General features: G+C 43.8%; 2 protein-coding genes across 2 annotated transcripts; both read right to left on the bottom strand.

The window, feature by feature from the left end:
• Positions 1 to 1,073: 1,073 nt before the first annotated feature.
• LOC142184451 (major histocompatibility complex class I-related protein 1-like) lies at positions 1,074 to 12,448 on the bottom strand. Its single transcript, XM_075259327.1, has 5 exons — positions 12,385 to 12,448; positions 8,176 to 8,442; positions 5,474 to 5,749; positions 4,362 to 4,637; positions 1,074 to 1,219 (listed from the first exon to the last, which is right to left on the bottom strand). Exons 1-5 carry the CDS (start codon positions 12,446 to 12,448, stop codon positions 1,074 to 1,076), a joined length of 1,029 nt encoding a protein of 342 aa, XP_075115428.1.
• Positions 12,449 to 16,760: 4,312 nt separating this feature from the next.
• On the bottom strand, positions 16,761 to 26,336 carry LOC142185521 (major histocompatibility complex class I-related protein 1-like). The gene is made up of 5 exons (XM_075260949.1): positions 26,273 to 26,336; positions 24,572 to 24,829; positions 19,424 to 19,699; positions 17,940 to 18,215; positions 16,761 to 16,924 (listed from the first exon to the last, which is right to left on the bottom strand). The coding sequence occupies exons 1-5, from the start codon at positions 26,334 to 26,336 to the stop codon at positions 16,761 to 16,763; spliced, it is 1,038 nt and encodes a 345-aa protein (XP_075117050.1).
• Between the last annotated feature and the right edge of the window lie 408 nt (positions 26,337 to 26,744).

Below are 26,744 nucleotides of genomic sequence, written 5' to 3'. Positions count from 1 at the left end.
GTAGACCTCAAATCCAAAAGGTTAAACGTATGAAGGCAACTTGGTCAGTCTTATATGAAGCGGTAGGTGATCCACCACCTGGGGTCAAAGCAAAAGAGAGGAACAAACCTTTCAAAATGTGTTTTATGTTTGTGACTGCAACAGATATGGCTATGGGTAAATGGATGGTGACATGGGTGGGGTGGTGGCGACATGGTATAGGTGTTTCTCCTACATCACCCTCTTCTTTACCCGGCCATTATTTTATTCAGGTCCTTCTACGCAGCACAAAGACAATTGCAGAGGCACTAACATAGTGTTAGTATATACAGCGTGTGATAGACAGACACAGAGTGACTTCAGTTCCCGATCTTATGCTGTATTTTAATCCTACGTCTTCTTCTCCAGGCTTAGCAGACCGCACCTGACCTCACCGTATTATCTGTGCACCGCTATTTCCCATCTCTCTCAGCCTGACTGTCTGAGACCTTATCTGTCTAATCTCTCCCCACAAAGTCTCCTCTTTCTCTTCCTGCCTGGGCTATGAGGTTATGATGGCCATAGTCCTTCACAACTGTCTGTCCCTGTCATATTATTATGGGGAGACCTGCCTGATCCGTGAGGATATGTGAGCTTTTTGCCTTCTCCATAGCCGGTTTGTGCAAACTGAACTTCAAAGGTCCGGATTAGTTTGACTCTGAAGTTTTTGCAACATTTTGGTCGTTTGCTTCATTGAGAGCCGATGTGTTGATCTTTACTCTGTAGCTTGTCATGGCAATGTATAAAGGTCATGAAGAAGACCAGGGTGCAATAAGCCTAAAGGTTCCCATACACCATTCAGCTGTGGGCTAAACACCTGGGGGTCGAGCAGCTATCCCTCCTTACCCCCATATACATGCATGCTCTACATGACTGAGCTGGTGTATGTTCTTAATGCAGGTGAGGCATAAGCGAGCAGGCAGTGACATTCACCATGTCCATTACAGAAGTCCTAAGGATAAGAACATTCAAGAACTTATTTAAAAAAAAAAAATTGTTGGATATAAAACTTTTCCTGTTGGCTTACTCCATAGACTTCCTTCCAATGGCTGACGTCATTGTCTTCTGCTTTTTGCAAAGGATACTAAACCAAACACTGCGACGGCTACGATGAGGGTGATGGCCAGGCAGATAGCGATCAATCCCCCCATAGACAGACCGGAGGGAGAAATGCTAAGATCCTCCGAATCACCGGAAATTTCTGCAAAGAGAAAACAAAACCTATTTATGAGTGTCTCAAATCTATCAATGAGGGCGTCTATGGATACACAAGAACATGCCTGATATGGAGGAACATGCTTAACATCTTAGTGTGGCAGAGGTGTGAGCAGTCTGTTCCCGATATAGCATTAATACACCTGCAGATGCCAGCGAGCTTATTACACTGCCTCAGGCGGGTTATTACACCCACTCTGCATAGTCTTGAGTTCTACAATGTCTTATTGTGCAGGCACCTCCGGATCTGGACTCACAATTATCTTAGATGTCACTTTGTCACTTTGTCACTTGTATACAATGTATTCTACTCTGTTACACGGAACTGAAGGAACGTTTACTTATAAATCAGATCGGTGCACAAAGTAAACACTAGAAGGGCTTAACATTGCTGGCCGGATTATTACATCTCCTCGCTCTTGGCCAAAGGCCCAAATTCTCGTGTGTAGATTTACAGCAAATCCTCAATTACACGTAGATGAATAGTTGTGGTGAGATGTGAGATTATACGCTCTAATGCCGGCCGTACACATTCTGGAACGGGAATCTTAGCCCTGATGACCTTAGACCTCCCTTCTCCTAGTTGCGCACAGACACTACATACACTACATACACTATATACACTATATACACTACATGAGCATTATATACACTATATACAATATATAGACTACATGAGCATTACATACACTATATACACTACATGAGCATTATATACACTATATACACTACATACACTACATGGGCATTACATACACTATATACACTACATACACTACATACACTATATACAGTCATGGCCAAAAGTTTTGAGAATGACACAAATCTTCTATTGTCACATGATCTGCTCCCTCTGGTTTCTATGTGTTTGTCAGATGTTTTTATCACATACAGAAATAGAATTGCAATCATATTCTGAGTAATAAAAGCTTATAGTGACAGTTAGAATGAGTTAATGCAGCGTTGCAATATTTGCAGTGTTGCCCCTTCTTCTTCAGGACCTCTGCAATTCTCCCTGGCATGCTCTCAATCAACTTCTGGACCAAATCCTGACTGATAGCCGTCCATTCTTGCACAATCAATGCTTGCATTTTGTCAGAATTTGTAGGTTTTTGTTTGTCCACCCGTCTCTTGATGATTGACCACAAGTTCTCAATGGGATTAAGATCTGGGGAGTTTCCAGGCCATGGACCCAAAATCTCTCTGTTTTGTTCCCTGAGCCATTTAGTTATCACCTTTGCTTTATGGCAAGGTGCTCCATCATGCTGGAGAAGGCATTGTTGATGGCCAAACTGCTCTTGGACGGTTGGGAGAAGTTGATCTTGGAGGACATTCTGGTCCCATTCTTTCTTCATGGCTGTGTTTTTAGGCAAGACTGTGAGAGAGCCGATTCCCTTGGCTGAGAAGCAACCCCACACATGAATGGTTTCAGGATGCTTTACAGTTGGCATGAGACAAGACTGGTGGTAGCGCTCACCTCCTCTTCTCCCAATAAGCTGTTTTCCAGATGTCCCAAACAATCGAAAAGGGGATTCATCAGAGAAAATGACTTTACCCCAGTCCTCAGCAGTCCACTCCCTGTACCTTTTGCAGAATATCAGTCTGTCCCTGATGTTTTTTTCTGTAGAGAAGTGGCTTCTTTGCTGCCCTCCTTGAGACCAGGCCTTGCTCCAAGAGTCTCCGCCTCACAGTGCGTGCAGATGCTCTCACACCTGCCTGCTGCCATTCCTGAGCAAGCTCTGCACTGCTGGTAGCCCGATCCCGCAGCTGAAACACTTTTAAGAGACGGTCCTGGCACTTGCTGGTCTTTCTTGGGCGCCCTGGAGCCTTTTTGTCAACAATGGAACCTCTCTCCTTGAAGTTCTTGATGATGCGATAGATTGTTGACTGAGGTGCAATCTTTCTAGCTGCGATACTCCTGTATACCTGTCCTCATCAACACCCACACCTGTGTTAATGGAGCAATCACTGAAACGATGTTAGCTGGTCCTTTTAAGGCAGGGCTGCAATGATGTTGAAATGTGTTTTGGGGGATAAAGTTCATTTTCTAGGCAAATATTGACTTTCCAAGTAATTGCTGTTAAGCTGATCACTCTTTATAACATTCTGGAGTATATGCAAATTGCTATTAGGAAAACGGAAGCAGTAGACTTTGTAACAATTAATATTTGTATCATTCTCAAAACTTTTGGCCATGACTTTACACTACAGACACTATATACACTACATACACACACTACGCACCCCAATCACACACTGCTTACACCACACCAAGCATTACACATCTCTATATGTGCCCTCAATGCTCTGCCATCTACAAGACAGGTTACTCCCTCATGCCGCCATCTTTCTCCCAGACTGCTCCCCGCTTCCTCCTTTTACACAGTACTCAGCAAGGCCGAATGCTTTCAGAAATAGAAGGGTTAATAGTTTATTTTTCTCAATTAACAAAATGAAGTGAATGAAGAAAATAGAAATGTAAATCCCATCAATATTTGCTGTAGCCTTTGCCCTTTGGAGGAGGAGTCCTGGAAGTGATGATCCGGCCCCCGCAGATATAGCCCTGATCTCATCATCGTCCAATCTGTCTGGAATGACAAAAAGAGACAGATTGGGGAAAATCCATGCTTAGTTCTCCAAGATGGCGGCAGGAACAACCTCCCTGTAGGGTTGAGCAATCGGGATCGGGAAAGATCGGATCCCAATCGGCAATCGAGCAAATTTCACGATCGCGATCGGCTGGAAAATGATCGTAAATCAGATTTTAAAATCGATCCTGAAATCTCAAGATCGGCTCAGCCCAACCTCCCTGCCCAGTTCTGCCAAAAACCTGTCTGCAAGTACCGAGAGGAACTGATGGAGGGCAAAGGGCAAAGGTCACCCCGAATATTCCTGGGGATTACATTCCTCTTTTCTTCTTTCTGCAGAATTGTTCCACTTTCCTAAAAATAATTTGAAGTGACCACATGTGCAACGGATGTGGATAAGATGTAGAGAGAAGGGAGGATATAAGGAGTAAGACATCTTGTAACAGTAAAACATGCGTCTTGTCCTGTGATAGGTAATAGTTATCTATACAGGTCAAGTTCTAATCCTATCCGTAACTGGTATACAAAGTTTCCACTTACTCAAATTTTGGGTAAAATTCTTGGCCATACTGCTGTGGCTGACCTTACAGGTATAAACGTCATCCTCCACAGATGAAACGTTGAAAGACAAAGACGTTAGATACGTCAGGTCCAGGAGTGGCAGGGTCAGTCTTTCCATCGCCTCCTCCGATATGGGTTGTCCATTCTTGTACCACATGATGGAGATGTCCTTGGGGTAATGTCCATACGCCCGGCAGTAGAGTCTGACTCCACCATTGTCAGTAGGAATATGTTTCATTATCACAACTGGAGCTTCTGTAAGAAGAAAAACAAGGGTTAATCTTCATGGACTTGGTGGTCAATACCATTAGTGTTCTCTTCCAATATATAATCGGTGATTGAAATAAAACCTCCCGAGTCACTAGTGGACACAATCCTCAAAAAACAGGGAAGCTCCAGCCCTATAAGTCGGCAGATTACACCATGTTTTAATATTGCGGTGTGCGGGAACTTCTCTGCTCCCATCAGAAACTTTACCAACTAAACCACCCGATTGGGGGACGGTTTAATCATAGAACAAAGAAACCCAATGAATCTTTGGCCATTGCTCAGAATTGTCCAAAAGCAGTCAATCATCCCAAACTCTAGTACCTTTGGTGAAAGCCAACAATTTCTGCCATTGGACACCTGTGAATGACCGAATCAGCCATTTCGATTGCCGAAGATCTGTATGTGTATGGTCTACTTCATCCTAAAGTCTGGTGACATCACTTATGCTACATGGATGAAGAGGTGGACACCTTCTAATAAATTTGGGTTCTCTTTAGGCTGTCCTTGGACCCAAACAAGGAGGTTGGACTGGAGGAAACTGGCCTGAGATGGTGAAGTGGGAGACAATAGAAGGGTGGGCATCTTGTGGTCATGTTTCAGAAGTGTCATGACTGAGCGCGCCCTTTGTATACATTTCCAGGCACACAACATGGTCTACGTGAGGCTAAGGGAAGACTCTAATGTTATCAATGAACCTTTATGGAAGTCTGAGACAGGCAGGGGACTTTTTTTTAAAAAAATAATCTTGAGCCTTTGCATTTGTCTTCATTCCATAAGCATCTCCCCGTATCCCTTTGTATAGTAAAGTATGGCCGCCTTACCTTTCCTATTAAATGTGCAGTTCCCCAGGGACAGGAGTTCGGTGATGTGCGGTATACACGTATTCACCAAAATGTTTCTGAGTCTTTCTAGAACAGTTGCATTCGTGTTAAATCTCTGCACATATTTCTCAGCCTCCGGGATCTCTGCTGTAAATTTTGCAGTCTCCACATTGAAATCCATAAATGGTTTCCCATCGTATCGATAACTGTTTATAACGTGGACCGTTCCATTATCATAGTGCGCACATCCTTGTAATCTCTGCAGAACGTGGAAGCCTGGAAACAGAAGAAACACGAAGAAGAAGATAATGGAGGACAAGGACTGTATGAGCCAAGGGTGGGATATGTTAGGCAGTAGGTGAACGGTCAGATCTTGAAGCATAAGGGTCTGAGCAACTTTGACAAGGGTCTAATTGTCCTGGCCAGATGGCTGGGTCAGAGAATCTCCAAAAGTGGCGGAGGACAACTGATAACTAGAGACAGAGTCATGGGTACCCAATAATCATAGGGACTGATGTATTATGTCCTGTGCCCTACTTATCCGACTTACAACACAAAAAACAGTTCCACATTTTTTAAACTTTTTTCTGTTTTGTGCCACCTTCACCAATATCATAGACCAAGGTATAGCATGGGCAGTGCATTAAATGAATGGTGAAGGTGTACACCCTCCACCCTCCAAGGGGTCACCAGACCCAGCATATCACCCCAGCCCTGCAGATAGATAGGTTACTGTCACCAGAACCAGTATATCACCCCAGCCCTGCAGATAGATAGGTTACTGTCACCAGAACCAGCATATCACCCCAGCCCTGCAGATAGATAGGTTACTGTCACCAGAACCAGCATATCACCCCAGCCCTGCAGATAGATAGGTTACTGTCACCAGAACCAGCATATCACCCCAGCCCTGCAGATAGATAGGTTACTGTCACCAGACCCAGCATATCACCCCAGCCCTGCAGATAGATAGGTTACTGTCACCAGAACCAGCATATCACCCCAGCCCTGCAGATAGATAGGTTACTGTCACCAGACCCAGCATATCACCCCAGCCCTGCAGATAGATAGGTTACTGTCACCAGACCCAGCATATCACCCCAGCCCTGCAGATAGATAGGTTACTGTCACCAGAACCAGCATATCACCCCAGCCCTGCAGATAGATAGGTTACTGTCACCAGAACTAGCATATCACCCCAGCCCTGCAGATAGATAGGTTAGTGTCACCAGACCCAGCATATCACCCCAGCCCTGCAGATAGATAGGTTACTGTCACCAGAACCAGCATATCACCCCAGCCCTGCAGATAGATAGGTTAGTGTCACCAGACCCAGCATATCACCCCAGCCCTGCAGATAGATAGGTTACTGTCACCAGACCCAGCATATCACCCCAGCCCTGCAGATAGATAGGTTAGTGTCACCAGACCCAGCATATCACCCCAGCCCTGCAGATAGATAGGTTACTGTCACCAGAACCAGCATATCACCCCAGCCCTGCAGATAGATAGGTTACTGTCACCAGAGCCAGCATATCACCCCAGCCCTGCAGAGAGATAGGTTAGTGTCACCAGATCCAGCATATCACCCCAGCCCTGCAGATAGATAGGTTACTGTCACCAGAACCAGCATATCACCCCAGCCCTGCAGATAGATAGGTTACTGTCACCAGACCCAGCATATCACCCCAGCCCTGCAGATAGATAGGTTACTGTTACCAGACCCAGCATATCACCCCAGCCCTGCAGATAGATAGGTTAGTGTCCCCAGACCCAGCATATCACCCCAGCCCTGCAGATAGATAGGTTACTGTCACCAGAACCAGCATATCACCCCAGCCCTGCAGATAGATAGGTTACTGTCACCAGAACCAACATCTCACCCAGCCCTGCAGATAGATAGGTTACTGTCACCAGAACCAGCATATCACCCCAGTCCTACAGATAGATAGGTTACTGTCACCAGACCCAGCATATCACCCCAGCCCTGCAGATAGATAGGTTACTGTCACCAGACCCAGAATATCACCCCTGCCCTGCAGATAGATAGGTTACTGTCACCAGACCCAGCATATCACCCCAGCCCTGTAGATAGATAGGTTACTGTCACCAGACCCAGAATATCACCCCAGCCCTGCAGATAGATAGGTTACTGTCACCAGAACCAGCATATCACCCCAGCCCTGCAGATAGATAGGTTACTGTCACCAGAACCAGCATATCACCCCAGCCCTGCAGATAGATAGGTTAGTGTCACCAGACCCAGCATATCACCCCAGCCCTGCAGATAGATAGGTTACTGTCACCAGAGCCAGCATATCACCCCAGCCCTGCAGATAGATAGGTTACTGTCACCAGAACCAGCATATCACCCCAGTCCTGCAGATAGATAGGTTACTGTCACCAGAACCAGCATATCACTCCAGCCCTGCAGATAGATAGGTTAGTGTCACCAGACCCAGCATATCACCCCTGCCCTGCAGATAGATAGGTTACTGTCACCAGACCCAGCATGTCACCCCAGCCCTGTAGATAGATAGGTTACTGTCACCAGATCCAGCATATCACCCCAGCCCTGCAGATAGATAGGTTACTGTCACCAGAACCAGCACATTACAATATAGTACAAAATAGTGTATGTAAATCCCAATCGGTGCTCATACAACAACATCAAATGCTGAAAAGCTGTAAATGCCACTTACCCTCCATGTGATTTAGCGAATTTGATATGCTCTTTAGAAGAACTTGGTCTGATCTTTGTGCTGCATAATAATTCAGACTTGCATCCAATAGAGTAGAAAATGGACTCCTAAACCAGGGAACTTTCCGCTCTACCACCTCATTGTCACTGTCATATCGCAAGAGAGTGATGTCATCCAGTGTCCTTGTCATGATGTATGAAGGCATTGTAGGGATATCTGATGTGAAATCAATGACTGTAGTCACATAGAAATAATGAGAGTGGATTCCTGAGTAAGAGAGAACGATGGGGGTTGTAGTGATAGAAATATAAGTCGCTTCAATGTTAGTTACATCAATTATACTTGGGACTGTGGTTTTTAATAAATAACAGGGCTTCATTCATACCTGCAATATTATGAACAGTGTTGGCAGATTTGTTAGTAGGTAACAATATTGTATATACAGTGTTATTTTTTTTTGTGTGTGTGTTTAACCCTTTCACTGCCAATCACGTAGCTCTACGTCCTCCCAGGGTGTCACTTGCATAGCCGAGGACGTAGAGGTACGTGCTTAACTTCTGATGCCCATATCTCAGGATTCGTTTGGCCTATGAAGATAATTTTAGATTCATTTTAAAGATGAGAATCTCATCTTTAAAATGACACCAAGATCTTCATGTTATCCCTTACTGTGCCAAAGCGATTCACTGTTGAAAACGCTATTGGGGATTTAGATCTCATTGAAGATCTCAATTCCCGACAGTGTTTTTAACAGCAATTCGCTAAAAATCTGTAAGGGGTATTATGAAGATCTTGGTGTCATTTTTAAGATGAGATTCTCATCTTTAAAATGAATCTAAAATTATCTTCATAGGCCAAACGAGTCCTGAGATACAGGACTTTAAATTGTCCCCCCCCTCCTGTCTCGGGAAGCATTAGTGAAACACGAAGGGGAGAAGGACTTGCAGCTGCAGCAGCTTGCACGGAGACACAGAGATAGAGAAGCATTTTCTCTAATCTTTGTGGACAACCTCTATGTGACCCTAGGAGGAGGGGGGAGGAGGGATTTAGTCCCTATTTCCCCCCTCCTATCAATCAGATAGCATACTGATTTGCTGTCTGTCACATACAGGTATAATATAATTGAGCTTTACTAGTGGGGTATTCTTATGTTATACCTCCTGAACACAACCAGGAAGGTTATTGGCGCTGTGACCCAGACATTTACTATTGCCAAAAAAAAGTCACACCAAACACTTACACAACACATACAAAGTCATGAATAAAGTTTACATTTCACCCAATCCCTGTCCATATCTGAGCTTTCTAGAGTAAAATACGCCTCAAGCGATATCCGTTACACAGGTCAGCTCCTCGCTTCAGCCGCATATGTGTTCAACTCAGATCTGCGTCCTCTGGACGCAGATCTGAGTTGAAATCGAGACATACCTCCCTCCAACCGGGACCGCGGGACATGTCACCCAAATCGTGAATGTCCCGTGGAAATCGGGACGGTTGGGAGGTATGTAATACACACAGTGATGTCACAGTACAGGATAATACACACAGTGATGTCACAGTACAGGATAATACACACAGTGATGTCACAGTACAGGATAATACACACAGTGATGTCACAGTACAGGATAATACACACAGTGATGTCACAGTACAGAGATAATACACACAGTGATGTCACAGTACAGGATAATACACACAGTGATGTCACAGTACAGGATAATACACACAGTGATGTCACAGTACAGGATAATACACACAGTGATGTCACAGTACAGGATAATACACACAGTGATGTCACAGTACAGAGATAATACACACAGTGATGTCACAGTACAGGGATAATACACACAGTGATGTCACAGTACAGGGATAATACACACAGTGATGTCACAGTACAGGATAATACACACAGTGATGTCACAGTACAGAGATAATACACACAGTGATGTCACAGTACAGGATAATACACACAGTGATGTCACAGTACAGGATAATACACACAGTGATGTCACAGTACAGGGATAATACACACAGTGATGTCACAGTACAGAGATAATACACACAGTGATGTCACAGTACAGGATAATACACACAGTGATGTCACAGTACAGAGATAATACACACAGTGATGTCACAGTACAGGATAATACACACAGTGATGTCACAGTACAGAGATAATACACACAGTGATGTCACAGTACAGGATAATACACACAGTGATGTCACAGTACAGGGATAATACACACAGTGATGTCACAGTACAGAGATAATACACACAGTGATGTCACAGTACAGAGATAATACACACAGTGATGTCACAGTACAGGATAATACACACAGTGATGTCACAGTACAGTGATAATACACACAGTGATGTCACAGTACAGGGATAATACACACAGTGATGTCACAGTACAGGGATAATACACACAGTGATGTCACAGTACAGAGATAATACACACAGTGATGTCACAGTACAGAGATAATACACACAGTGATGTCACAGTACAGAGATAATACACACAGTGATGTCACAGTACAGAGATAATACACACAGTGATGTCACAGTACAGGATAATACACACAGTGATGTCACAGTACAGAGATAATACACACAGTGATGTCACAGTACAGGGATAATACACACAGTGATGTCACAGTACAGGGATAATACACACAGTGATGTCACAGTACAGGATAATACACACAGTGATGTCACAGTACAGGATAATACACACAGTGATGTCACAGTACAGGATAATACACACAGTGATGTCACAGTACAGAGATAATACACACAGTGATGTCACAGTACAGAGATAATACACACAGTGATGTCACAGTACAGGATAATACACACAGTGATGTCACAGTACAGAGATAATACACACAGTGATGTCACAGTACAGAGATAATACACACAGTGATGTCACAGTACAGGATAATACACACAGTGATGTCACAGTACAGGGATAATACACACAGTGATGTCACAGTACAGAGATAATACACACAGTGATGTCACAGTACAGGGATAATACACACAGTGATGTCACAGTACAGGATAATACACACAGTGATGTCACAGTACAGGATAATACACACAGTGATGTCACAGTACAGAGATAATACACACAGTGATGTCACAGTACAGGATAATACACACAGTGATGTCACAGTACAGGATAATACACACAGTGATGTCACAGTACAGAGATAATACACACAGTGATGTCACAGTACAGGATAATACACACAGTGATGTCACAGTACAGAGATAATACACACAGTGATGTCACAGTACAGGGATAATACACACAGTGATGTCACAGTACAGGATAATACACACAGTGATGTCACAGTACAGAGATAATACACACAGTGATGTCACAGTACAGGATAATACACACAGTGATGTCACAGTACAGAGATAATACACACAGTGATGTCACAGTACAGGGATAATACACACAGTGATGTCACAGTACAGAGATAATACACACAGTGATGTCACAGTACAGGGATAATACACACAGTGATGTCACAGTACAGGATAATACACACAGTGATGTCACAGTACAGGGATAATACACACAGTGATGTCACAGTACAGGATAATACACACAGTGATGTCACAGTACAGGGATAATACACACAGTGATGTCACAGTACAGAGATAATACACACAGTGATGTCACAGTACAGAGATAATACACACAGTGATGTCACAGTACAGAGATAATACACACAGTGATGTCACAGTACAGAGATAATACACACAGTGATGTCACAGTACAGGGATAATACACACAGTGATGTCACAGTACAGGGATAATACACACAGTGTTCCATCCTCCATAGTCCCCATAGCAGCTGTTGCGTCTGTTACCCCGGTAGTTACTCCCATGCTGATTGTACCCACGTATCCCCTTATAACTGTCTATAAGAGGTGCGGGTGTTGCCTCTATATCTTATGGTCATTGCTCAGTATGTTGCCTTGTGCAGTGTTGGATACCTGTCGTATAAAACACTAAAAATGTGCAAATTATGTTAAACCTTAGAACACTGAGGTGGAAGAAACAAACGGACCCGTGACATTATTAACCCCTCAGAGGTATAAATGTGTATTATGTGTATAAAGCCTTTATTATAGCAAGGTCATGGGAGTGTGACTAGATAATAAAGTAACAGAATATAAAGTAACGTTACCTGCAAACACAAAGCCAAGACATGAGAGCAGGAGTGACACCTCAGGCACTATGTGACGCCTCATCTCGGGGCACTCTTGTGTTTCCTTGTCCTTCCTTAGACTGGCACAGCTGAGACTCCTGTTACATTCTTTATGGTGCGGTCCAGGAGCCCTAAGGTGTGTCACCTGGCAAAAAAATCCCTTAAGCTAAAAAAATACCGGTTATGTGGGAAATGCCTCGAACTAAATGCAGGATAAGAAAACTTACAATGAAGCTAAAAGTCTTAGGAAAGTGAGAGAGGAATCCTAAAAACATTCAAAAGGTATCAAATACATGTAAACATGGCTTAAAGGGCCGCACCATGAAAGATATGTATCCTCTATGCACAGGGTACGGGACACATTTCTGGGGGTCTGACTGTTTGGATTCTGACTCATCCTGACCATGTGTGGTGTTGTACCGCCATTGTGAATGTAGCAGTAGGGGGCACAGTCGCTCTATTCATTTGAATGGTAGCCCTGGAGATGGCGTATGTCGGACCCCCACCAATCAGAAATGTCTTCTCTATCCCAGGGGTGCCCCAGGAAACCAGCGAAGGGGCTGTGACATTCTGGTGTGAAAGATGTCTACAGGCTTCTATGGAACATTGCCCAAATCTTTAGGGTGGTTTTGTCTTTTGGTAAAAAATATTTTCCCTGCTCTGTTCTATGGATAGAGGTGAAATAGTTTTTGTGGCAAAACCCCTTTAATATCGCTCACCGCTATGGTTTTATATCAGGGATCTAATCAGGAAGTCAGAGATATCAACCTATGTAGTATGGCTAGAATGGCAGGGTTCCTCACCACGCCAATGTCTCTACCCTGTGCCAATTACTGCACCGATACCTCTAACTAGTACCAGTCACAGCACCAATACCTCTAACTTGTGCCAGTCACTGCACCAATAACTCTACCCTGTGCCAGTCACAGCACCAATACCTCTACCCTGTGCCAGTCACAGCACCAATAACTCTACCTAGTACCAGTCATTGCACCAATACCTCTACCGTGTGCCAGTCATTGCACCAATACCTCTAACTTGTGCCAGTCACTGCACCAATAACTCTACCCTGTGCCAGTCACAGCACCAATACCTCTACCCTGTGCCAGTCACAGCACCAATAACTCTACCTAGTACCAGTCATTGCACCAATACCTCTACCGTGTGCCAGTCATTGCACCAATATCTCTACCCTGTACCAGTCACAGCACCAATAACTCTACCTAGTACCAGTCATTGCACCAATACCTCTACCTAGTACCAGTCATTGCACCAATACCGCTACCTAGTACCAGTCATTGCACCAATACCTCTACCAAATATCAGTCATTGCACCAATACGTCTAATTAGTACCAGTCACAGCACCAATAACGCTACCTAGTACTAGTCATTGCACCAATACCTCTACCCTGTGCCAGTCATTGCATCAATACGTCTAACTAGTACCAGTCATTACACCAATATCTCTACCTAGTACCGATCACTGTACCAATACCTCTACCTAGTACCAGTCATTGCACCAATACCTCTACCTAGTACCAATCACTGTACCAATACCTCTACCTAGTACCAGTCATTGCACCAATACCTCTACCTAGTACCAGTCATTGCACCAATACCTCTACCTAGTACCAATCACTGTACCAATACCGCTACCTAGTACCAGTCATTGCACCAATACCTCTACCTAGTACCAATCACTGTACCAATACCGCTACCTAGTACCAGTCATTGCACCAATACCTCTACCTAGTACCAATCACTGTACCAATACCGCTACCTAGTACCAGTCATTGCACCAATACCTCTACCAGCGTTACTCAGTGTGAATACAGCCTAATACTCCTAGTGTAAGGTATTGAAACCAACCCCCATGTTTTGCCTTTAGTAGTCCCTGTGACTTGTAAGGGTGACACCTAATAGCCACTACACAGAATAGCTAGAGAGACTTTACCTAAAGTAAGTGAGTACATACAAACCCCCGCTCAGAAGTTTCACAACATCTCTATTTTTCTAGTTATGTTTGACATTAGCAAATAATGGAAACAGTTGAAGGATCAAAATAAGTTAAAAACGTAAAATAATACAACAATAATCTTAATTTTTGATTTTAATCAATGGACTTTTTTCAGGGAGGACATTATGGAGCGCTGCTCTGCAGGATAGAAAGCAAATAATGTCAATTAGATATAAACTATTCCTATTGGTGTGTAAACTTTAGGACATCATGTTCAAACTATCGGATGCTTTATAACCAGGGTTGGAACAGACCACATTGGTAAGAAACCCTGGGCTAAGATTGCCTGGGCCAAGTAGAACCTCCAGTGGACTGCAGAAGAGTGCAAGAAGGTCTTATGGCACGAGGAATCAAAATCTGACATCTTTGGTACATCATGGAGGGGTATTGTATGTTGTTGAGAAGGTACAAGGAGGGTTCCTCACTGTGTGACACCAAATGTCAAACATGGAGGAGAAAGCGCCTTGGTCTGGAGCTCTTTTGTTGGATCCAGAGTTGAAAACTTGTACAGGGTGACTGGCAGACTGGACAAATAAGCACTACCACATAACATGCCATGCAATACCCTAGCTGGTCAAGGTTTCCTAGCAGCCTAAGACAATGATCCAACACAAACTACTACATTAAGAAGAGAAGAAGCCGGGAGACTTTGAAGAATTGCGCCCCATTGAGTTTGTTTGGGATGAACTGGACAGAAGGGGGAAAGCAAAGCAAGTACAAGTACAGAACACTTGTGAGAACGTCTGCAACAATGTTGGGAAGAAATCTGCAAATACCATTGTAGAAGGAACGCCTGGTTTGTGTAAAGCTGTTATATCAGATAGGGATGACGACAGCGACGAGGAAAGAATCTAGATTTAATTTATTGGAACGCGGAGAGTCCATTATTCTTATTCATCGTAACTTGTTTATTTATTCTATGTTTTATTATCAAAGTACATGAGAAATTACACTGAAAACATAAGACACTTTGGCATTCATTACTTTGTTACCATTGCATTGTCAGTAAAATACCGGTGAGATTGAATTGTTTGGCCTACATTAGATTAGACATTAACAAAGGAGGGGTTCACATATTTACAGTCCACTGTCACCCAACTATCACAGTATTCCTGCTGCAAGAGGAGTCCGGAATGGCTGGAACTTACAGGTGCCGATGTGTGGGGAGAACTGAAACAATCAGCAGGTTTGGAATCTCTTACGCTAAGTTCTCACCTAGGTTCAGATCTCTGTTCCTTGGGTCCCATTTGGGACTCAAAAAATGAAAACCCATTCTGCTTAAAAAGTGGTTACTCTATAGATTCCATAGACTATAATGGGGTCTGCTGGGTTTCCACCCAATTTCTGCCTGAAAAGTGCAGAAAAACGCAGCGAGAAAAGTCCTACTTGTAGGACTTGTAGGACACCATCGGGGACAGAAACTCCGAATGGAGAGCAGGTGCCAACGTGATCCTGTCCTTGGTAAATTCAATCGCAGTGTCAGAGTTTATCCCGGGGATTAGTATGAATGGTTCTTAATACTTGGTAAATCACTTGATACTTGGCTATCTTTGGTTCTCCTGAAGTGACTGGAATTAGGGGCATGTCTGGGACCACCAGAAGGTTTGGCCGGTTTTCCCACAGCTGCATTCACCATGGGGGACCCCACTGATCAGAAATGTGTCCTTATGATAGAGGATACATATGTTTTGTGGCGTAACCTCTATAATACCCATGAGAATACTAGATGTTACCAGGCAATACCACTTGCAACTTTCCAAACCATCAGATTCCACCCTACTGTCTTGAGAGTATCGGAGAATCATCTGCATTATACTTCTTCAAACAGAAAATCTCAGAAAAGAATAAAACATAATATTTTATGCAAAAGGAATTAAAACATGGCTACTGACCAGTCTGTTCCACCAGCAATCCTGCACAGCCTCTCCCATGGCCCTCTGGTCTCTGCTTACATGTATCTGGCACATGACTGTGGTGGGCAGACATTGTATTGCTGGTATTATAACTCCATTCATGTGGCCATAATACCAGTAATAGGGTATGTGACTATAGTGGCCAGTGGGCGGCATACAGTGGTCATATGCCCTATGCATATAAACAGAGATTTGGTGGCCCAAAGAAGAGGCCGCACCGGATTGCTGAGGGAATGGACAGAATTGAAAAAACATTATCACCCCTGAAACCCTTTAACATTGTTGAAGACCAGAATTGAACTCTTCATCTTCTGCTCTCTGGTGACTTGTCCTCTGTAGATAAGTCCTAATGGCTAAGAGAAGCCCCATCGAAGAATTTCCAGGTGACATTATCTCAGGTACAAATCTTCTTACTCCATACATTTTAACTAAACTGTAAATGTGGTTGCCTCCTGCCGTTTACAAAGGCTATTGAACCAAAGGCAGTGATGACTATGACGAGGATGACGGCGAGGCAGATACCGATCACCGCCCCCGTGGACAGATGAGATCCAACACTGCTTAGAGTTTCAAAATCATCTGAAATTCCTGCAAAGACAAAACATGGAATGTATCAAAGATTCATCAAATCCATCAATCTGTGAGTCCAAAATGTTATCAATGCAATAAAGGTATGTGATTCTCTTCATCTGCAAACTGTTGCTCTGTGCAAAGGACTGAACATTCTGCCAATCCCATAGCTTTCACTGAATGAAAAAAGTCGTGTACTTGTATCTATTTCTGGCTGCCTCTTTCATTACAGACGGGATATTATTCATAGATTATGCTCATAGATTGTTTCTTTTTCTGTGTTTTCGCTGCTTGCCTGGATTTATTTGCAGTCCAGTGTTTCGGGACCTCCTATATTATGGTCAGTCGTGCTTTTCTCATTTATATGTTAGCTGTAGAACAATTATTACTTATTTGACCCAAAGCGAATCCATCCAAACCCTAAACATAACCCCTTCAGAGGTTCACCTACCTCTACTATACAACCATTTTTAGAAGACGACAGAACATAGTGGGTTATTGTCACTTCTATACGGGTTGCCACCAATTGCTTTCTTGGTGAAGCCTTGATTCTTTGAAGTGACATTACTAAGAAGCATCATGGGAATCATCCTTCTATAACTTCTTACTGTCTTCTCTTTATGAATGGACCCTAATATGCCATCTGCTGTCGTAACTGCTGTCATTTTGTGGCCAAAATCGCAGCTTACGCATTATAAAGAGAACGTATATTTTTTAGGCTAGGTACACAAGATAGAACTACCACGATGGATTTTGCATGGTGAGTCCCACCATGTGAACATAGTCATGCAGTTGTGCTTGGTTCCATGGCTTCTCACGCTGTACCTTGGTGGACCATTTCCGAACTTCTCACTAGGACATCCCATGCAAACTACCCTAGCAAATCCCATGATGAACGTTGATATATAGAGAAAGATGGATACAGGAGTAAAAGGACTGGGTGCTAGTTGGAATCTGCCTTGTTTTATGATATGTGATGGTTGGCTATGAAGGTCAACTTGTAAAGATATCTATAACGTTTTATTACACTTACTGAATTCTTGGTTAAAATTCTCCGGCATGCTCTCATGGTTGACCTTGCAGGTATAAACATCATAAGCCGCAGATGTGACAATGAAAGATAGTGAAGTTAGATACGTCATGTCCAGGAGTGGCAGGGTCAGCCTTTCCATCATCTCCTCTGATATGGGTTGTCCATTCTTGTACCACATGATGGAGATGTCCTTGGGGTAATGTCCATACGCCCGGCAGTAGAGTCTAACTCCACCACTGTCAGTAGGAATCTGTCTCACTTTTACAACCGGGGCTTCTGTAAGAAGGAAAACAAGGGTTAATATTTATGGGTTTCATGGTCTTTCCTAACAACAGGCCAGAATTGATAGACCTCTCCTTAGCATAAGAGCCAGTATGACAACCATGATGGGGAGGTAGACGGTGGTTTGACTTGGTTGGGGACATATTTGTCTGCATATTTCCACTGTGCAAACGTCTTCCAGACTGAGCGCCACTGCTATGGTTCAGTAAAGGTCTACCACTTCAATCAGATGGGCGAACGGCCTCTTCATAAATCTGTCTACTATGCAGTTAGGATCTGACATAGATTTCCTTTGGAACCCATGCCAAACACCTGGCACAAGTTATAATAAATCTGTCAGACTACGGTGCAGACATCTTGATTCTCTCCGTTCACAGTCACACAATGTGGTTGACAAGGCATGGATTGGGGCTTGAGGCACATGTTGGAGCTTGAGGCGTCTTGCCCCAAGCATGCATATTGATGTCATCTGTCTACAGTTTTGCAGCGTAGAGTGTTTTATAAATTTACCCCATTGTATGTAAGGCCTTTCCTACAGAAACTGCATTCACATGGACAGGTAATTTGCTGCGCAGTCAAACATGGCTGCAACTGAACCAGGCCAATTTTTAGACATTGATGTGTGATAATGTGGCAAAGTTCTTTCTTACGCCAAATGTGAGGCACATTCGCAGCTTTGCATCTCGTTCACCACTTTGACCGAACATGGGACATATTTATTATAACTCACGGCAATTTTCTGTCATCATGAGTTATACAGGAAAACTAGGCCAACTGAGGTAGATCTCCATTCTATGACATGAGCGTGCACCTAATATACGAAGACGCCGGAGCCTTGCTCCAGATGGACCCTTTACTAAGACTGGCATACTTAGACCAGACTCCTATGATGCCTGCCTCCTCGCACTTCTACTGTCTCATACTGTAATGGGGCAATAGAGTTGGGAAAAGGCAAGGACTCCTACCATCATCGATGACTATGGTGTTAGAAGTCCAAGTCCCAGCTTAGTGGTCATTCAATGAATTATCCAGTCCATATCTGACAGACTGAAGCAGTCTCTTTGCAATGTGTGGCCCTGGCCTACGTCTTCCTTCACCGATGGACCCAACAAGCTCTTTACTGAATCAAAAACTAAAGCCCTAAAATACAGTAACGTTATTGGATGGACCATTGGAACTGCCCTAACCTATGTGAGCCTTACCTTTCCTATTAAATGTGCAGTTTCCCATTGACAGTAGCTTTCTAATATGTGGTATACATGTATTCACCAACAAATACGGGTTTTGTTTTAGAAGAGTTAGATTAGAATTAAACATTTTTGCAAGCTCCTCAGCGACCAGGGTCTCGGCTGTCCAGGTTTCAGACTCCAAATCGAAATACATAAAGGGTTTGCCATCGAATCGATAACCGAATGAACCCTGGACCGTGCCGTTATCGTAGAGCGTACAGCCCTCCAATCTCTGCAGAACGTGGTATCCTGGAATCAGGAGGAACATGTGGAAGATTCATCCGGTTATTACAGAAAGGACTCATGTCTGATCTATTCATTGTATAATGCATTGTTATAATATACTTTCTACATTAATTCCTCATCTTTTTCAAGGTCCTGGAATGGAATAGTCCTGTACATTAAGGCTCTGCACTGTGGTAGTGAAATGGCCGGATATTGGAAGATAGTTGTGTGCTGGTCCCTACTGGTCCATCCTGCAGTGATAACATACAGTACATGGACACGAGACTACTACGGCCTCAGTGATCTGGCGGGGATTGAGTGAAGCCTAGAACATATGCAGGATTTTATGCTTAATACCCTCTTAGTGCCCTCCACAAGTATATTGTGCTCTGTAGTGACCCTATATGCTATCTTGTCTCCTAAGTATCCCCACACCATATACAGTGTCAAGTTAGTGTCAGTTACAAAGTATAATGTCACCAAGTCCCACACAGTATAATGTCCTCTGGTCCAAAACAGTATAATGTCCTCTGGTCCCACAGTATAATGTCCTCTGGTCCCACAGTATAATGTCCTCTGGTCCCACAGTATAATGTCCTCTGGTCCTGAACAGTATAATGTCCTCGGGTCCCAAACAGTATAATGTCCTCATGTCCCACAGTATAATGTCCTGATGTCCCACACAGTATAATGTCCTCATGTCCCACAGTATAATGTCCTCTGGTCCCACAGTATAATGTCCTCATGTCCCACAGTATAATGTCCTCTGGTCCCACAGTATAATGTCCTCTGGTTCCACACAGTATAATGTCCTCTGGTCCCACAGTATAATGTCCTCTGGTTCCACACAGTATAATGTCCTCTGGTCCCACAGTATAATGTCCTCTGGTCCCACAGTATAATGTCCTCTGGTCTCACACAGTATAATGTCCTCATGTCCCACAGTATAATGTCCTCATGTCCCACACAGTATAATGTCCTCATGTCCCACAGTATAATGTCCTCATGTCCCACAGTATAATGTCCTCTGGTCCCACAGCATAATGTCCTCATGTCCCACAGTATAATGTCCTCTGGTCCCACAGTATAATGTCCTCTGGTCCTGAACAGTATAATGTCCTCGGGTCCCAAACAGTATAATGTCCTCATGTCCCACAGTAGAATGTCCTCTGGTCCCACAGTATAATGTCCTCATGTCCCACAGTATAATGTCCTCTGGTCCCACAGTATAATGTCCTCTGGTCCCACAGTATAATGTCCTCTGGTCTCACACAGTATAATGTCCTCATGTCCCACAGTATAATGTCCTCATGTCCCACACAGTATAATGTCCTCATGTCCCACAGTATAATGTCCTCATGTCCCACAGTATAATGTCCTCTGGTCCCACAGTATAATGTCCTCATGTCCCACAGTATAATGTCCTCATGTCCCACAGTATAATGTCCTCTGGTTCCACACAGTATAATGTCCTCTGGTCCCACAGTATAATGTCCTCTGGTTCCACACAGTATAATGTCCTCTGGTCCCACAGTATAATGTTCTCTGGTTCCACACAGTATAATGTCCTCGGGTCTCACAGTATAATGTCCTCAGGTCCCACAGTATAATGTCCTCATGTCCCACAGTATAATGTCCTCAGGTCCCATAGTATAATGTCCTCAGGTCCCACAGTATAATGTCCTCTGGTCCCACAGTATAATGTCCTCGGGTCTCACAGTATAATGTCCTCAGGTCCCACAGTATAATGTCCTCAGGTCCCACAGTATAATGTCCTCTGGTCCCACAGTATAATGTCCTCATGTCCCACAGTATAATGTCCTCTGGTCCCACAGTATAATGTCCTCTGGTTCCACACAGTATAATGTCCTCTGGTCCCACAGTATAATGTCCTCTGGTCCCACAGTATAATGTCCTCTGGTCTCACACAGTATAATGTCCTCATATCCCACAGTATAATGTCCTCATGTCCCACACAGTATAATGTCCTCATGTCCCACAGTATAATGTCCTCATGTCCCACAGTATAATGTCCTCTGGTCCCACAGCATAATGTCCTCATGTCCCACAGTATAATGTCCTCTGGTCCCACAGTATAATGTCCTCTGGTCCTGAACAGTATAATGTCCTCGGGTCCCAAACAGTATAATGTCCTCATGTCCCACAGTAGAATGTCCTCTGGTCCCACAGTATAATGTCCTCATGTCCCACAGTATAATGTCCTCTGGTCCCACAGTATAATGTCCTCTGGTCCCACAGTATAATGTCCTCTGGTCTCACACAGTATAATGTCCTCATGTCCCACAGTATAATGTCCTCATGTCCCACACAGTATAATGTCCTCATGTCCCACAGTATAATGTCCTCATGTCCCACAGTATAATGTCCTCTGGTCCCACAGTATAATGTCCTCATGTCCCACAGTATAATGTCCTCATGTCCCACAGTATAATGTCCTCTGGTTCCACACAGTATAATGTCCTCTGGTCCCACAGTATAATGTCCTCTGGTTCCACACAGTATAATGTCCTCTGGTCTCACAGTATAATGTCCTCAGGTCCCACAGTATAATGTCCTCATGTCCCACAGTATAATGTCCTCTGGTCCCACAGTATAATGTCCTCATGTCCCACAGTATAATGTCCTCTGGTCCCACAGTATAATGTCCTCTGGTTCCACACAGTATAATGTCCTCTGGTCCCACAGTATAATGTCCTCTGGTCCCACAGTATAATGTCCTCTGGTCTCACACAGTATAATGTCCTCATGTCCCACAGTATAATGTCCTCATGTCCCACACAGTATAATTTCCTCATGTCCCACAGTATAATGTCCTCATGTCCCACAGTATAATGTCCTCTGGTCCCACAGCATAATGTCCTCATGTCCCACAGTATAATGTCCTCTGGTCCCACAGTATAATGTCCTCTGGTCCTGAACAGTATAATGTCCTCGGGTCCCAAACAGTATAATGTCCTCATGTCCCACAGTAGAATGTCCTCTGGTCCCACAGTATAATGTCCTCATGTCCCACAGTATAATGTCCTCTGGTCCCACAGTATAATGTCCTCTGGTCCCACAGTATAATGTCCTCTGGTCTCACACAGTATAATGTCCTCATGTCCCACAGTATAATGTCCTCATGTCCCACACAGTATAATGTCCTCATGTCCCACAGTATAATGTCCTCATGTCCCACAGTATAATGTCCTCTGGTCCCACAGTATAATGTCCTCATGTCCCACAGTATAATGTCCTCATGTCCCACAGTATAATGTCCTCTGGTTCCACACAGTATAATGTCCTCTGGTCCCACAGTATAATGTCCTCTGGTTCCACACAGTATAATGTCCTCTGGTCCCACAGTATAATGTTCTCTGGTTCCACACAGTATAATGTCCTCGGGTCTCACAGTATAATGTCCTCAGGTCCCACAGTATAATGTCCTCATGTCCCACAGTATAATGTCCTCAGGTCCCATAGTATAATGTCCTCAGGTCCCACAGTATAATGTCCTCTGGTCCCACAGTATAATGTCCTCGGGTCTCACAGTATAATGTCCTCAGGTCCCACAGTATAATGTCCTCAGGTCCCACAGTATAATGTCCTCAGGTCCCATAGTATAATGTCCTCAGGTCCCACAGTATAATGTCCTCAGGTCCCACAGTATAATGTCCTCAGGTCCCACAGTATAATGTCCTCAGGTCCCACAGTATAATGCCCTCTGGTCCCACACAGTATAATGTCCTCAGGTCCCACAGTATAATGTCCTCAGGTCCCACAGTATAATGTCCTCTGGTCCCACAGTATAATGTCCTCAGGTCCCACAGTATAATGTCCTCAGGTTCCACAGTATAATGTCCTCAGGTCCCACAGTATAATGTCCTCAGGTCCCACAGTATAATGTCCTCAGGTCCCACAGTATAATGTCCTCAGGTCCCACAGTATAATGTCATCTGGTCCCACAGTATAATGTCCTCTGGTCCCACAGTATAATGTCCTCATGTCCCTCAGTATGATGTCCTCATGTCCCACAGTATAATGTCCTCTGGTCCCACAGTATAATGTTCTCATGTCCCACAGTATAATGTCCTCAGGTCCCACAGTATAATGTCCTCTGGTCCCACAGTATAATGTCCTCTGGTCCCACAGTATAATGTCCTCTGGTCCCACAGTATAATGTCCTCATGTCCCACAGTATAATGTCCTCTGGTCCCACAGTATAATGTCCTCTGGTCTCACACAGTATAATGTCCTCATGTCCCACAGTATAATGTCCTCATGTCCCACACAGTATAATGTCCTCATGTCCCACAGTATAATGTCCTCATGTCCCACAGTATAATGTCCTCATGTCCCACAGTATAATGTCCTCTGGTCCCACAGTATAATGTCCTCTGGTCCCACAGTATAATGTCCTCTGGTTCCACACAGTATAATGTCCTCTGGTCCCACAGTATAATGTCCTCTGGTCCCACAGTATAATGTCCTCTGGTCCCACAGTATAATGTCCTCTGGTCCCACAGTATAATGTCCTCAGGTCCCACAGTATAATGTCCTCTGGTCCCACAGTATAATGTCCTCTGGTCCCACAGTATAATGTCCTCAGGTCTCACAGTATAATGTAATGTCCTAATGTCCAGCTGCTTCCAACCCTCGATGTCCTCTACAAAGTTATTAATCGGGGCCCCTGGGACCTTCATTTATACAGTAAGACAGTTGATGCAGTGCAGGGAGCGCCCGATAAGGTGTCTTCTATCCCCTCACAACCACTTAAATGTATCATGTGTCCATTCAGGTCCAATTGTACAAAATATTGCAGTATAATACATTTTATAGAAGCCTAAAACACCTTTGATACTGACACAATGCTGTATTTCTATGGACAGTCCTTACCTTCTGGGTCATTTGTGTAACTTGAGATATTGCGTAGAAGGCTTTGCATATCTAACTGGTTCATAAAAAATGTAATGCTTGCATCCAATAAAGTTGCATATGGACTCTTATACCAGGGAACTCTGCGCTCAACCACTTCATGGTCACTGTCATATCGCAAGAGAATGATGTCATCCAGTGTCCTTGTCATTACGTAAGAAGAGACATCAGATGTCAAATCATTGACTGCAGTCATGAAGAAGTAATGGCTGTGGATGCCTGCGTACGATAGAGCATAGAACATGGTGGTACTAAAATCACATACATGATATAGTTTACAGCTGCTATGCTTGTGACTCAAGAATTAATGGGATGACCGTATAGGCATCATTCACATCTGTACTGTTACTAATGGCAGGGCTAAATCCATTATATGACAGACACCAATGGCGACCTACAGTCCCCATTGGCTATAAGGGGCTCCATTAGGCTTCCATAGTTACGTCTCCTGGCCGTCTCAATGTTCTGGGAGGTTTTTTGCATGCACCAATGTGTGATACCACTTTTAACCATATCTATGTTTTCCAGATGTCTGATGTCTCCTCCACCATCATTTATGACCCCTGCCGTCAGTGAGGACATTCCACTTGGCACTGGGCTGTGGAGGAGGGAAGGCACGGGACCAATATGGCACAGTTACCCCATAAGAGGACAACTTATTGCTGTGTGTACTAGTTACTATTGAACACCATAGAGTCTACCTTAGCCCTTGGTGCTGTCTACTTCCTACACCTCGAGCTTGCTTGGTTCATCTCTATGTCTATATTTTATGTATATTATCTATTTTTAGAAGTAATATTCATGAAGGACTGTACTATTGAGCTCATTGCTCTAAATCCTGGAAACAGTCTATATACATATATCTTTAGGTTAAGCTTGCATGACTTAAAATTTACAATATTGTCTTCCATGTCTCATTTCTTGATGGTTGGAACGTCTAGCATCCCAGTGGGAGCACCAAAGGGGGGAAACTGGTTGTACACACTTGTTACTTCTACTATTAAAGTACTATATGGCTTTAAGTGAGACCTAGCACTTGGTTCGGATGAGAAGATGGTACAGCTTTCAACTTTGTACATTCTAGGGTGGAGGAGAACGGGAGTCTTCTATATCCTGAGTTAGGGAAAGGGAAAGTCAGTCCTAGCGCTGCTCTACCATCAGGAGATGGGCCATAGTCCTGCTCACTTTGTGGTCTTATGGACTGTGAGGGTAATTTTTGGATGGACCTCATCGCTACGATCCAGCCTAGGAGCCTTTGGTCAAGTTGAAAATATCGACATTTTGCTGATTTTGGAGACTTAAGAACCCTTTTTGAGGAAAACTGAGCCCTTGCATTGGAGACATGACCCTGGCGAGTCTCATTGCTCGGCTCCAGCTAAGTGCTGTTCCTCATCATTGGGCATCCACCATCTAGAAAACATCTTTAGCAGTTTTATATCACTGAACACTATCTTCCATTCTTGCATCCTCTCTTGTATACACAAACAAACATCTACACACCGGCCACAATCTCTAAGATCAGATACTAGTCTATGACGTCATACCTTACAGATATCATAGCAATAGTTTCACTTTAGAGATGAAGCCAGTATCAAAACAAGGTTAGAGAAACATGAGTGCACGGTTCCACCATGTAGGACACAGAATATACAGTAACATTACCTGCCAATGTACAGTGAGCAGATAATACAAGGAGTGAGACTTGGGCTAGTATACAGCAGGCCATCTTGGTGCAGGCTCCTTCGCCTTCCTCTTCTCTGCAGACTGGCACAGCTCAGACTCTCACTATTTATTAGCCAACTCAGGAGTGTGAAGGTGTGCCGCCATCTGACAAGGAAAAGTCCCTTCTTCAATTAAAACTATTATTGGTAATTCCCAAAGGATCTGATAAACCGGTTTGTTATGCAAATCCTTGTACTAAATACCTGGCGATAGAATAGGGAAACTTCAAAGGAATCTGTGCAGTGTATTAAACCAGCTGTGCCAATAGATAGGTCAGCCTCGCCTGAATGTCCTGCAAAAATATAGTGTGAGCCTCCACTGCTGAGATGTTCACTTATTTCACAATATGCAAATGAGCAGTCTGGAGCAACGAGGGCGGTTCCATTACTCCAAACTGCACCAATATGGCGGC

This window comes from Leptodactylus fuscus, chromosome 11, assembly GCF_031893055.1.
Source record: "Leptodactylus fuscus isolate aLepFus1 chromosome 11, aLepFus1.hap2, whole genome shotgun sequence".
Classification (NCBI taxonomy): Eukaryota; Metazoa; Chordata; class Amphibia; order Anura; family Leptodactylidae; genus Leptodactylus; species Leptodactylus fuscus.
This window is presented reverse-complemented; position numbering and strand designations above follow the sequence as displayed.